The sequence below is a fragment of the Meleagris gallopavo genome, chromosome 4 (assembly GCF_000146605.3).
Source record: "Meleagris gallopavo isolate NT-WF06-2002-E0010 breed Aviagen turkey brand Nicholas breeding stock chromosome 4, Turkey_5.1, whole genome shotgun sequence".
NCBI classification, from domain to species: Eukaryota; Metazoa; Chordata; class Aves; order Galliformes; family Phasianidae; genus Meleagris; species Meleagris gallopavo.
This window is the reverse complement of record NC_015014.2, coordinates 37,962,967-37,976,362: the sequence shown is the minus strand read 5'-3', so window position 1 is coordinate 37,976,362 and position 13,396 is coordinate 37,962,967. Positions and strand designations below refer to the sequence as shown.

The following is a 13,396-nucleotide window of genomic DNA, read 5'->3' as shown; positions in this document are numbered from 1 at the left end:
TATAAAGCCAGTGGAAACACACACAATATCTTTCTGTTAACTTCCTTGCCATGGAAAAATCTTTATATAAATAAATAAATAAATTGTGTCATGGTCAAAACAATCTAACCAGTAAAACAAAACCAAAAGGTAGTGCTTCTCAAATGCATGAAAAGTAAACAGAAATAAAAGCAATCTATTTCATGGGGAGATGGAAACAATTTTATTTGGGGAACGTTAAAACATCCATATACAATTTGAACAAATACAACAGGACAGTGTGTTCCCTAGGTTTCTAGTTACAGTATTTACAGGTTTAATAAGGCACTGGTTCTCAAAAAAGAACGCAAATTAGTTTCTTAGTCTTTACATCATCAACCTTTTCTTTAATAGAAATAATTCTGTGCTAGAGAAAGGATAGCAGTTGCTAGATGGCATCTCTCTCTTTCTCTTTGTTGTATTTTTTTTTCCTTTGTCTCCCTATGCCATCTTGTTATGCCAGTAAGTGACTAAACTAAACTTTCCCCATTAGAAAACTGGATTACCAAACCTGAGGGCATTAAAACCCCAATTAATTTTACCACCAACTTCCAAGCCCAATCAATGCGCACTGTGAAACTACCAAATCTGGAAGTGCCATTAAAAGTCTATAATTGGTAAAATAAATGTACTAATGTGTGTCACTGGGCACCTTAAAACTGTAATAACTTCATCTGGAGTATTGCATAAAGTCAACCTTACAGCCAGCAACTCAAATGTCATTGCGCTAAAAGAAATGACATCCAAGCTTGCCTTAAGCCATTTTCAGGTTTTAGGAATACACCTTTATAGTGTCATTGATTATAGTGGGTAGGAGATTTGAGGGGGAAAGTCCAGCCTTTTGGGTCTAAGAAGAAAATGAGCAGTTACTCACATAAACGCAGACCCTCTGCTTTCTCAGGTGTGTGTCTCCTCATCTATATATACACATATACATATATTTATTTTCCTAAATAGCACCGTTCCAGTGATTTGTCAGTTATGCATTTTCATAAATAAATATTATGTTTTATTTAGTGCTTTGCCATCCATAATATTTTACTCTCAACCCACATACTGAAGTTATTCCAGATACCCAGCTGTGTGTGTGTATATATATATAAAGCCCTAAACATTAACTTGAACACTTAACATAGACACTTCATGGAACCTATCAACCAGTATTTCAGATTTCTTCTGGACTGAAAAAAAATAAGTTCACAGCACACTGACAGCATATGTCTTGGAGAGCCATTGTGTCCACTAAACCATTGGCAGGAGGCACCAGCCAGCAAAACCCCCTCCAAAACACTTCCGGAGAAATAAATCATCATAAAAGTTAAAAACAAAAAAAAACAAAAAAAAAACAAAAAACCTGTATTTGAGGAAAATACAACAGAGCAGGAGAGAGGCTTCCTGCTGCGTGTCTGCTCACCCAGGACCTGCAAGGACTGGACTTGCAAGAGCCATGTGTGGGACCAACCAAGTCCACCACCTACTGTTATGAAAATCAGAACAACATCCCTATTTCCATGAGTTTTGCCCCCTCACCAGCCATAGCGGGACCAACCCTGGCCATTAGCATTTCCCCTTCTCTTTATCTGGGCAAAGAAATCCAAGCCCTTTTGAGATTGGGTTTGTTTCATAAGGGAAAGGGCACAAAGGCAAAAGGTAAAATGAATTAATGAAAATTAATGGAAACCCTATGAGTCAAGTCTCTAAGACAAAAAGGTACTATTTTTGTCCACAAATCTTCAATAAAAGCACTCAAAGAGAGCAGCAAACTAAGGCCTCATTGATGCAAGTATTCTATTTATTAAAGACAGTGCAAACCAGCATTCCCCCTCTGGGGCAGGATTTGGCTTACTGTTAATTTGCAGAGATTTTCTTTTTGTGTTGCTTGGTATTTTTGGGTACAGGCAGGGAAACTGCAAAGCAAAAACAAAACAAAACAAAACAGAAAAAATAAAAAAAAAACCCAACCACTCTAATTAATGAAAATCCTCTGATTAAACTTTAACACCTATAATCATGCAAGTCTCGCTGTTTCTCTTGAACCTCACACATTTTTCTCCATTAGCTTGAAAGAATTAAATGGTAATTTTTCAAACCAGAAATACCTTCAGGGATCCTTGAAGGTAAACCCCAATTATACTTACCTACCTACCACAAATAAATCAGTTTTGTCCAAAAAGGAAAAAAAAAATAAGCATTGCATAAATGCTAAGGATAAATCCAACATGGCAATTATTTTACTTCTGAAATAGTTTTAGCATAATCAAAGCAGTATTTGTAAGGATCTATTCCAAAATTAAACTGAACACTACCACGTGAAACAGGACACAGGAGGACAAAAAAATAAAAAAAATAAAGTGTAAAATGGTAGCTCCCATACAGCTCAGCTTTGATAATCTGATGAAGAACAGAGACCTGTCCATAAAAAAATACTTCATAGGGAAAATTTTGTTGTCCTGTTGCCTCTCATTCCCTCTTCAGTTTTTACATTGCAGTAATTGCTGCAGCTGTAGGATGGAGGAAGGGAGAAAGATAACTGTGTTTCCTGAGGCTCTTCTCTTCTAAAAACTCTTACCAGTGAGATGCTACGCAGTCTCAGCTTGGCGATGGAAACTCTCGCTAGTGTGCAGGCTTCAAGGCTGCTGAGAAGCCATCAAAAATAGTCATAATTTCATGTCAAAATGTTCATCAACGTCTGGTGCCCTAAAAGTACGGTCTTAAATGTATACCTGCTGCAGCATTCCAGCTGGTGCCTGGTGATGGTAGGAGTGAAGAGGGGCTTTGGGATGAACGCTAAGAACCAGCCCCTCACTGAGATGAAAGCTGACATGAGGTGTTGCAGCATCACGCTGGAGCTGTGTCCTAACAGCTTCGGGTGATCCTAAATGAGATGCAACCTCCCTAGGGGCAGGCACCCACAAGAATTCTGCCTCCCATATCTATGACAGTAGGGATGTAACCAGGCTCTGTCTGCAGCAGGAAAATCCCCAACGTGCACAGGGCTGTGGGACGATGCCAGGGAAGTGGCTTTCAGGATGATTTCCACTGCAGCTTCCCCAAGATGCTCAGATCCTCTCTTTTTCTAAATGCTGGAGTGCAAGAGTTTCATTATAAATGAGAAAGTTGCTTCGCTTACATCATCAGCACAGTTTCATCCTTTTTTTTTTAATGTAACAATATACATCTTTTTAACTTCTAACCAAAGATTTTATTTTCATAAAATTTAAAGCAGTATCTTTTAAAACAATCAAAATAATAATAATAACAATAGTAATAATAAAATAATAAGTGGCTTTCATGGAAAGCAACATGCGTAATTTTAAACCAGTTACTAAAACTGTATATCCCTGTGTAAACAAGGGCAGATAAGCCTCTCCGAGCCTTGCATGCCAAAATTCAGCTGATTTTGCTAAGAACAGTCTCCTCAAAGCTGTCAAACAAAGTTGCTCTTAAATACGATTGCAGTCAGGGTACTTATCAGCACCTCTCTATGACTTCTGCCTGCAAAAGAAAGTCTGTTTCCATCGGTCTTCATGAGAAGGAGCTGTTTTTGCTTCATCAGAGCTTAATGTCCTGAGACTCTGACATTTTGGCAAGTGTTTTCTTGACTCGTAGGGCTGTGAGCCGGGATGCAGGGTTATGGGCCCAGCACTCCATCATGAGCTTCCCCATCTGCCGCAGGCACTGTGAGGGGAAACGGAAGGGAAATCAGTGGAAGATGAGACTGCAGCTGGTGGCCAACTAAAGGGAAGTGAGTCTTTTCTAAGGCAGCCAACAAACATAGATGCTGGCTTTCAAAAGGACCACTCAGCCTTCAACGTTCATCTGCCTTCCAAAAATTCATCTAAAGGGTGCTGCTCCCAAATGACAGCTGTCCTCTGTGACTAAAGAAGACTTTATAGCATGAAGCTGTACCAATTAATGTGATTAATGACCCCCTCATATAATCGCTTTTGCAGTCAGTAAGTTTGGTACATCAACGGTTTGTTTCTGACTCCACCAGAACAATGTTGCTTCATTACAGACTCTCGGTTGGGACTGTTCAGGTTCTCCTCCACTCCCCTTACATCGAGATTCGACTCTGGAAAGAACTCTGAGTCCTACATCTCTTTTGAAAGGCTGCATCAGTAGACCTCCTTACTACAATGCAAAGAAGTGCTTCTCCTGTAAGACACAACGGCTGCTCTTCTGTGCAGTCTGGATGTAGTGCTAGCACTGCATATTAATACCTTAAGTATGAAATACAATATCACACACTAATGCTAATGTTAAATGATGCTAAAATCAGGTTTTCAGGACTGTACATCTGTGATCACAGAAAAGCTGTATGCTGACTTGATTTTGACTACATAGAACAAATCTGATTTTCATTATTTTTTTAAGGTAAAAGCCATAGGAATCACATTCCTTGTACCAGTAGCTACTGAAATTGCAGCCAGTACACCACGTATGTCATCAGTGCACTCAGCACTAGGAAATAGAGATTAGAAAGGTCCACATACAGCCTGCTGTCAGTATGTGATCTGGTTGACAAGCAGCACCCTTTGAGACTTTCTACACCTGCAGCTTCAGTGGGCATCTCTGAGAACATCACTTTCCTTCCTAAGCCTGGTTGCACCAGTAGCGAAGTTCCCCCTTACTCAAAACAACACAGAATTAGGTCAGTGTCATTTACTCATTCTGCTTAAAAGTATTAAGAATTCAAGCCCATGCCCTGTTAAGCAACAAAGCTGTGTTTTAAAGGATGGTACCTCATCGCTGCTCCATCTGTTGGGGAAAGAAGGACGTAGTCTTTTGATGCACACAATCTCCCGCATGTCCTCATAGGAGGGGTCACTAGGCACAAGGTCGTGATATGGGAGCTGGTATTCTTCCACTATTCCTGAAAGAAAACAGCAGCTGCACATCACTGAAGAAGACATTTCCCACTAGTCTCTTGTTGTTGACCGCACAGTGCTGCCCTCTGCCATGCTCCAAGCTTTGTCCACTTAGTCTTACTATCATTCCATTTTGGCCTTTCCTGCTTCAGTTTCATGAATGCATTGCAATGAAAGAAGAGCTAGCTCACTGCAGGACAAACTTATTTTATTAACCCTTGCCATTCTTATCTGGTGTAGGGCAGCGGGACATGCATATCCAACACTCCATATCTATTACTCATCCACTGCTTCCTCTAATCCCAGCCATTCCTTCTTCTGAAATGGATTTTCTCCGAGTTAAAACAAAGATAGCATAAGCACAATTGGCTGAGAAAATACCCCTAGTGGTTAACAATTAAATGCACTTCTAAAAAGGACTTCACCGTGAAAGTTCATGTTACAGTGAAGCTCCAACGTAATCATTAGCTACTTGCCAAGTGAGACAGTTTCCATCATTGTTGTCCACTCTAGCAAGCTCAAATAAGTCATGATAAAAAAGAATAATTTCTTAGCAATGGGCTCTTATCGGAGCAATTATGCAGATAATGAACTCTGAATTAGGTTTACCTCATATCAGTGGATCTGGCACGTATTAAATACCTGCTTTTTCAGGAAATGGCAAAGCATTCTTTCTGCACAGAAGCGATGACAATATCATTACAGACTGTATGCAACATCACTGCAGTTTACTCTACCAGTGTGCAAATACAGGGATCACATTGCTCACCGGTGAAATTCAGCTCCTCTCAGGTGAGCCCACAGCAAGCATTCAGCACAACACTGCGAGGCTTTAAAAATCAATAAAGTCTGGCGAAGGTAACGCAGGCCCAAGAGATGTGCTCTGCTCTTTACTCACCACCAATCTGGTGTGTAACTGCTGCCAAGTCATTTCTCTGCATTTAACTCTCCTCAGTGGCAAAATAGAGGTAATAACAGCCATCATTTCTGTACTACACTGAACAATATGTGCAGAAAGCACACATGGCCTATGCAGACAAGAAGGGTTCTTCACCCTAAAGCTGCAGCTGGCTGCATTGCTTCATCACTCTCCTCATGCTTGAATGCCCAATACCAGAAGGAAATGAGGCACATGACTGGTACAACAAATGATGTAATAAGTGCCACTTCCTCCTGTTTTTTTTTCTACTTGCCTTGTAAATAGATTATTTATTTTAAATAGCAGTGCTGCATCCTCCCAAACTGTTTATCTTTCTTCTTATATTTAACTCTAACAAAAAGAAAAATTCACTATATTCTCGCTGCTAAAATAGCTGAATGCCTCCAGTCCAGAAAAAATGTGTTGTCTTTAGAAAAAGCACTAAGATTAGTCCCAAACTCCTTCCACAGTGCAAGCATCTGCTGCCTTCAAACAAGCCACTAAAATACAGTACAAATCTTTCCTCTCACAGTAGCATTGACAGATGCTTTAAAGTAAGTTTCAAGTAGAAAAGAGAAATTAAGAGGATTACATGCAAGGTTTATCCATGTATTTATTACATTAAAATAATAAAGAGGGAAAAGGTTGTAATGGAACATTAGGGCTTATAATCAAATCATAGCATTCACTGACACAATTAAAAGCAAATTTCCAACTATGAAATAGGTACCACTGTCATTTACCTCCTGACACACATCTCCTGGCTATCTCCCAAAGGATGAGTCCAAAACTGTACATATCAGCCATGATGTAGGACTGAAAGTGATTTCTGTTCAAGCTTTCATCCAGCACCTCAGGAGGCATATAGCGTTTCGTTCCCACGCGAGTGTTTGGAGGGATGTCTACCTCATTTGTATCACTAAAGTAAAGAGAAGTAAAAAAAGGCATCAAATATGCTATAAAAGTAGATTGAAAAGAACATAACTGAGAGGGGAGAAGTAGTAAATTCAGACCACATCCACTCTCAAACAAGGTCAAAAGTAGTGCGTAATCTTAATGGAACAAATCTTACAAAGAAAGCCTCTTAGTGTGAACACAACTCTTCCTAAAAGGCTGACTTGCCTCAGGCAGTATTAAGCATCCAAATGCAGAACCACAACGGAGATAAGACTCAACAGGGATGCTGTAACATTTGTGAAATTTCATTAGCATTAGACTGAACTCTAATGCTGGTGATAACAATCAAATCTTCATTAAATGCTATTTTCTTAACATACTCCACCACATAATGCTTTAGTCTAAGTAATTATTGGAGGACACTAAATAGCTCCAGCAGCATCATTTAGCTATAGAAAATCAGGTCTGCAAAGAAGAGTCTATGTTTTGTGCATGCATTATGCTTGATCTCTCTCAGCCTCTACATATCACAGAGTACAAACACACAGATGGAAATGTGTAAAAAAATCTAACCAAAGGCGTCACATCTCACACACCGACCAAAGAGACAATGTGTTTCTAACAGGAAGCAAACACCCAGCAAATGTGTGACTGGATTTTTATTTTTTTTTTCATTATTACTTAAGATTTGACTGTAGCAATTTTAAAGTGTTCAAAAGTTTAGTGTCAGGCATACACTGAGGCTTATTTAGAAAGGTCTGTTTCCTTTTCCTCACCTTCAAAATCTGAATCTTTTAAATGTGACAGATACATCAAAATCTCAGAGAATAATCACACAACTGTAATTTTCTTTACCTACAAGTATGAAAATGACACATAAAAGCCAGACCTGAGATACAACCAGTCACCTACACAGTCATTAAATCATACATATGGTGGTTGCATTTGTGTATCCCTCCAAGAACTAACATAAATCTAGTGACCTGCGCTATCTCACCAGATTTTGAATAAAATGAGAAAAGCAAAAAGCTTTACTGAACTCATTATTTTCAATGCAACACATCCCATTCAACCACTTTTTTTCTGGTTGTTGCCTGGGAAATGCTAAGGAAGGATTCTTTATGAAAACAAGCTATGCAAACTAAACTCCATTCAGATAATGAGAGTTACATAACTCATCTTTTATAGAGACACTTGGTCTTTCCCAGTTCTCAGTTCAGACCTAAGCAGTATGCTGCCCTGTATCTGTCAGGTAAAGTATGCCTACAAAGGATGAATTTCTTCCCTGAAACTTTTACAGTGAACAGGGTATTTCCTTACTTATTGTTTTCCAGGCCCCTGCTCCCCAGTATAAAATTGTTCATTTCTCATCTCCTACAGAAATGTCAGCTTCATAAAGGGAAGACCTCACCAAGAAAGCTGGCAGATAAGTTGCTAGTGAGAAGGGCACATTAAACCATCTTTTCTTACATTCTGAATAATTTCACCTCAAGATCTGTAGAGATTTTCTTATACATACATACTTAAGGGAGCCTAGTTTCAAAGCTGACCTCTGAAATGGAAACCTTCAGTCTATGGCCACATTTCTGTGCTTGGAAAAATCAGAGCATTCGTAACACACATCTCCATTGGGACCAGCGCTGAGCTCAGGCTCGTTGTGAGCAGAGCAAGCAGCTGTCAGAGAGAAATGACTTCTTTATGAATCCCTGGAGCAAGCAAGTCCTACTTGTCTGCTCCTTCTAAGTTGTTTAAACACATAACCATTTTTAAAAATCAAATTTAAAAGCCATTTCAAAAATCAAATCTGTACTTTAGCAATTTGATTTGTTGGAAATGAAACAAAACACAGCCCAAATGGGGTGCTTTTCAATAAATCCCAATTAGCAACATGTGCAAATGATTAGTATTATTCTATATAAGTTATCTATGAATTATTTAGTTATCAGATAAGCTGAAAGCTTCAGTGACAAGTTTACTCACGTGAATTCAACCTGTCTGTGCAAAGTCCTTTTAACACAGGGTAGTAATATGCAGGTTGATACTGAGCATTCAGTGATGAAAACTGAATGTTTACACAAATGCAACGGATGTGCACAATTACTGGAAAGCAACTGTTTCTACACCTGGAGTATGTGCTTATGCAACACTCACCCAAGCAGCTGCAGCTCACTTACGGGTGAGCACTGCATGGAATCGATGCACACAAGACACAGGTGCTTGCTCCCACATGCAAACTCATGCATACAACACAACCAGCATGTGGCTCTTACCCAACTTTCCCTCACCCTGCTTAGCTCTACTCACCTAATAAATTTAACAGCCAAGCCCAAATCTGCTATACAGCAGGTTCCATTCTTTTTCACCAGGATGTTCTTACTTTTTAGATCACGGTGTGCAATAGCTGGTTTGCCTTGGGTACTGAAGATCTCCGTATGTAGGTGGCACAAGCCACTAACGGAGGAGTAAGCCAGTTTTAACATGCCTTTTGTGTCCAGGGTGGTTGATTTCAGATAATCATAAAGGGAGCCATTCTCATGATAGTCAGTGATGAGATACAGTTGGGTCCAAGAGCCTGTGCCTTTAATGTCTGCTGCAATGAATCCTGAAAAAAGCAATAGCGAGTTAATTCTTCTCAAGGCGTTTTTGACTGCTCGGGAGTCTGAACTGTCAGCCACTTCCATATTTTTTATTTTAACAACATACTCAATTTCTTTTACGTTACTTACAAGCAGCTATGCCTCACCTTTAGCCCTTTACACATTTTCAGAAAGCCTAGATACTCAAACACAGGTGGCAGAGCCAGATGTCTGATTTTTCGAGCAATAGCCATATTCCCATTATTTTTACCTGCACAGTAATCCTTCAAGCTTTTTTCTTTTCAGAAGTGCAGGGTGACTAACTGCAAAGCACAGCAGGTAACAAAGCACATAAGAAAGGGCATCAGACAATGACGAATATAAAGTAATTAAATTTAAGAAAGCCATCACTATCAAATGATGATCTTTAATTTCACTCACCGAGAATATTTTCATGCCTCATCAGGACAGTTTGGTAGATTTCTGTTTCTCTGAACCAGCTGGCCTCTTCCGTGGTAAAAAACACTTTGACAGCTACCTTTTCGCCACGCCACTTTCCCATCCAGACTTCCCCATAGCGACCTTTTCCAATCTGTTTTACCATCTGAATCTGTTTTGCTATGGTCCTTTGAACCTGTAAAATGCCAAGACTCGCAGTGAGAACTCGTTCTGCAGAAATTTTCTGCCTTCATCTCAGTCCTTCTCTGAACAGCAGAATACGCAGCAGTTGCGAAACAGATTTCAACAAAATTTTGCCATATGGATGCTCCTCATCTCTCCCCAAGAGACAGCACTAGTGAGGCCATTCCTGTCCCTGAGAAAAAGCCTTCCTATCTCATTTCCAAAGGCTTACCTACTCAACACCTTTGAGACAGACTCAAGATCACTGAAATTACTGTGAACAGCTTCCTATGACCTTCCTTGAAAATCCTATGGCTAATAATTTCAAAATATTAATTTGTTATTAGGAGCCTTAACCATTACTTACCCAGTTAGGATGCAAGTGACTGCATTCATTTTACTAGGGACTGATGTAAAAATGAAAGCATTTGTCCAGCTCTAGCAGAAGGTCAATGCATTTATTTAGCAGTTTTGTAGAGCTATACATCACATATTGACAGACTATGCATAGTAGATGGGCTGATTCTACATTTAATGAACATTTATGATGACAAAAAGTCTCGGAGAAATGGAGAATAATATAGAATTGGAGCATGTCTGAAGATGATGAGTTTCTGCAAGCTCATAGAAGAAAACTTTAGATGCTGCTACACGACCCACTGGTGTTCATGGTTGACTCAGCCTCTCCTTAATGTAACAGGACATTAAGATGTCACCACAGCTAACGATTTTTGGTTTTGTAGTATTTTACAAGATTTTGCAATCTCATTTTATTCTAGGGTTTTTCATCTGGCTCAGACTATGGGTAAAATCTGGATAAGAGTCATGTTGAGGTCTCTAGGTTTTGCCACCACCCATACACAATTCCTGAGAAGCTTAATGCAACAAATCTGAATCTCTATGAAATCATAATCTTAAGAATTTCTGCAACCCTGGCTAACAAAAATGATCAAACCCTGATTTTAAGATCCTTTGCTTCCTTCGCTATCCCTGGAATGACCATTGAAACTGTCAATCTGGTAATGCAGAGCAGGACTGCCACAATCCTTCTGAAGTATGACTGCATGTCACAAGATGAATTCAAAAGCTATTAAGTAAGGTGTATGGCCATTTGTTTTGTAAATAAATTACTGTTTTTCATGTTAGACAATTCAAAGAAGAAAAATATAGAATGACATTTATGCAAAGCTATTTCAAAAGTTCCAGCTTTCTTCTGTTCCAATTTACATACAATCCCAATTTTTAAGCCCTGCAACATGTAACGAGGGTTCCAAGATGGCTGCAGTGCCATTCTTTTATTAACATCAGTGAAAGCCAAAAACAGATCAGGCTGAATTTTTAAAATTGATTCACTCTCCTTTATACTCTTATATAATGATTGAACAATAGTTACATTACATTGGAATTTTGCTTTAACATTTTGTAATGTCATTTTAGCATTGTTGCTTTCTATTCCGCCCATTTTAAAAATGTATCCTGAACAATAATGCTGTTAAGCCAAATAACTCAATTTGTGCAAATATATGTAATGGTATCATAAAGTACATGAAATTACAATACTTAATGATGAAAAGTTCCTTGTTATATTACATTAAGAAAATGAAAAACACATCTCTGTTATGGGTTTTCAGGCGGCAGAATACTATGTGAGGGCCTTAACTTGGTTTGCTTTTGCTAGAACTAGTCAGATGATTTACTGTGAACAATTTATATTATTTTAAGGAATTTAGCCCTTTCTTGAATCTGATTATGATTTTTAGAACAAAGCAGTTAATCAAAAATGCTAGATGAACTAATTCTATAAGTATACTGGACGACGTATCCATGCAAATTGTTTACAGTGATTTTCTTTACTTATTTCTAGATTTTGTTTTGCTGCTTGAGTTGTGTGACCAACCAGCTCCCTGTGTCCCATTCCTTTCCTTGACTGCAATCAATCCAACTGCCAACTATTTCTAACTCCTGCATTCTGCTTTTCTGATCTTTAGCTAAATGTCTCCATCTAATGCAGACTAAAATTCAGACAAGCAAACTTTTTGTAATTTCAACATTTTGAACAGAGGGGTTCATTCCTGAGGATGAGGTGCAGTCTATTGAAAAGTAAAATCCATTGGAAGAGATAGTAGAAAAAAAAACATACACAAAAAGGCAGAGAGGGAACTCTGATTTCTCTCTCATTTATGTACTCAGCATTTTACCTCCTTCCCTGGTTTTGAATGTGGGTTCACCAAGGCATTAGCTTTGCATAAACGTCTTATGTTGGGCAGTGGGGTTCTGCTTGCTTGTGCAGACTTGATTGTACCTGAGCTTATTGGCTCAAAGCTTTTTAGTTACAATTTGCTGTACTTTTTCTTGGTTTAAAAATTTGATTGGCAGCATTTGACCTGCAGCAAACTTTTCTGTCAAACAGCCCAGGAAAAGAATGCTTGCTGAATGTCAAAATCCAGATAAAATCTTGGTTAATGCTTATTTTTGGTGTAATACCTGTACTCACTGGAATAAATTTTCTGCATAGGAGGAAGACAATACTGTTTATCATAAACTTACATTTTGAAATAAATGTGTGGGTTATGTTCCTGAAATAATAGCTTTGGATGTTTCATTCCTTGAATAAAAAATTAAGCAGTTGAAAACAAATTCTTCTAGTCTAGAGCATTATTGCTAGGCACTTCCTATATGTTTCTTTCAGGCATGGGCCCAGAGGTGCTAAGCTGTGTACTTCCAGTGAGCATGTAGTGGTTGTAGCTGTTCTGGGAAGTGCAACAAACATTTATTATTATGGGCAAGTTTCACAGTAGCTCTTATTTTTCTTCTCTTCCACAGAAAATGACTATTTAAAGGGAAAGTCAAAGAAAAATGCAGGTTTTCATAGGCAAAGAGAGAGCTAGGGACAGCAGTAAGACCACAGATCCCACCTTCAACCAGCTGAGGCTCACCAAGATGGAAGAAAGTATAAAGCACTAACTGTCATAACTAGTTTGTCTTTTTTCCTGCTTTCTTGTCCCAAGGCATCCTTTGGATGAAGTATTATGCCATGAACAACGAGATTGACCAGGCCACCTGCTACCCATGTGGGCTGCTAGGAACACATCCTCTCAGAGGAAAAGACCAAGTTCCTTGTGTTTGCTCTAATTACAGTATTTCTTAGAGAGCTATAGAAACAGCTAGGTTGAAATTGTTCATCAAAATCATCAAGCCCAAATTCTGTCTCTATAACAAGTAGCTATAAGTGCAGAACAAGACCTTGATGCGGAAGGCATACAAAAAAGCAAGACAATAACATTAAGAGACCCTTACAGCCAAATAAATTGGAAACTATCATCAGGAATGGTCCTTGATATTAAGTATGATCCATTTCTTTCCATGACAGAGCTTTTCTAAAGCCTAAATGTAAATGATGGAGTTTTTCCTCAACTGAGGAAGATGAGCATGGCTTTTCTATGCTCAGAACCATTCACAACATGCATTTGTCAGCTTGCCTTTTTTTTTTTTCT

General features: G+C 38.8%; 1 protein-coding gene across 6 annotated transcripts in view; it reads right to left on the bottom strand.

Annotated features, from left to right (window-relative positions):
- Positions 1 to 834: 834 nt before the first annotated feature.
- Positions 835 to 13,396, bottom strand: part of BMPR1B (bone morphogenetic protein receptor type 1B) — a 236,618-nt gene continuing 224,056 nt past the window's right edge. For all 6 annotated transcript variants that reach the window (XM_019614786.2, XM_031553114.1, XM_019614788.2 and 3 more), the window contains 5 exons: positions 9,723 to 9,915; positions 9,010 to 9,307; positions 6,552 to 6,727; positions 4,764 to 4,894; positions 835 to 3,696 (listed from right to left, as the gene is read on the bottom strand). In XM_019614786.2, coding sequence (XP_019470331.1) covers positions 3,571 to 3,696; positions 4,764 to 4,894; positions 6,552 to 6,727; positions 9,010 to 9,307; positions 9,723 to 9,915 — 924 coding nt within the window. In that variant the 3' untranslated portion in view covers positions 835 to 3,570. The remainder of the gene's footprint in view (positions 3,697 to 4,763; positions 4,895 to 6,551; positions 6,728 to 9,009; positions 9,308 to 9,722; positions 9,916 to 13,396) is intronic.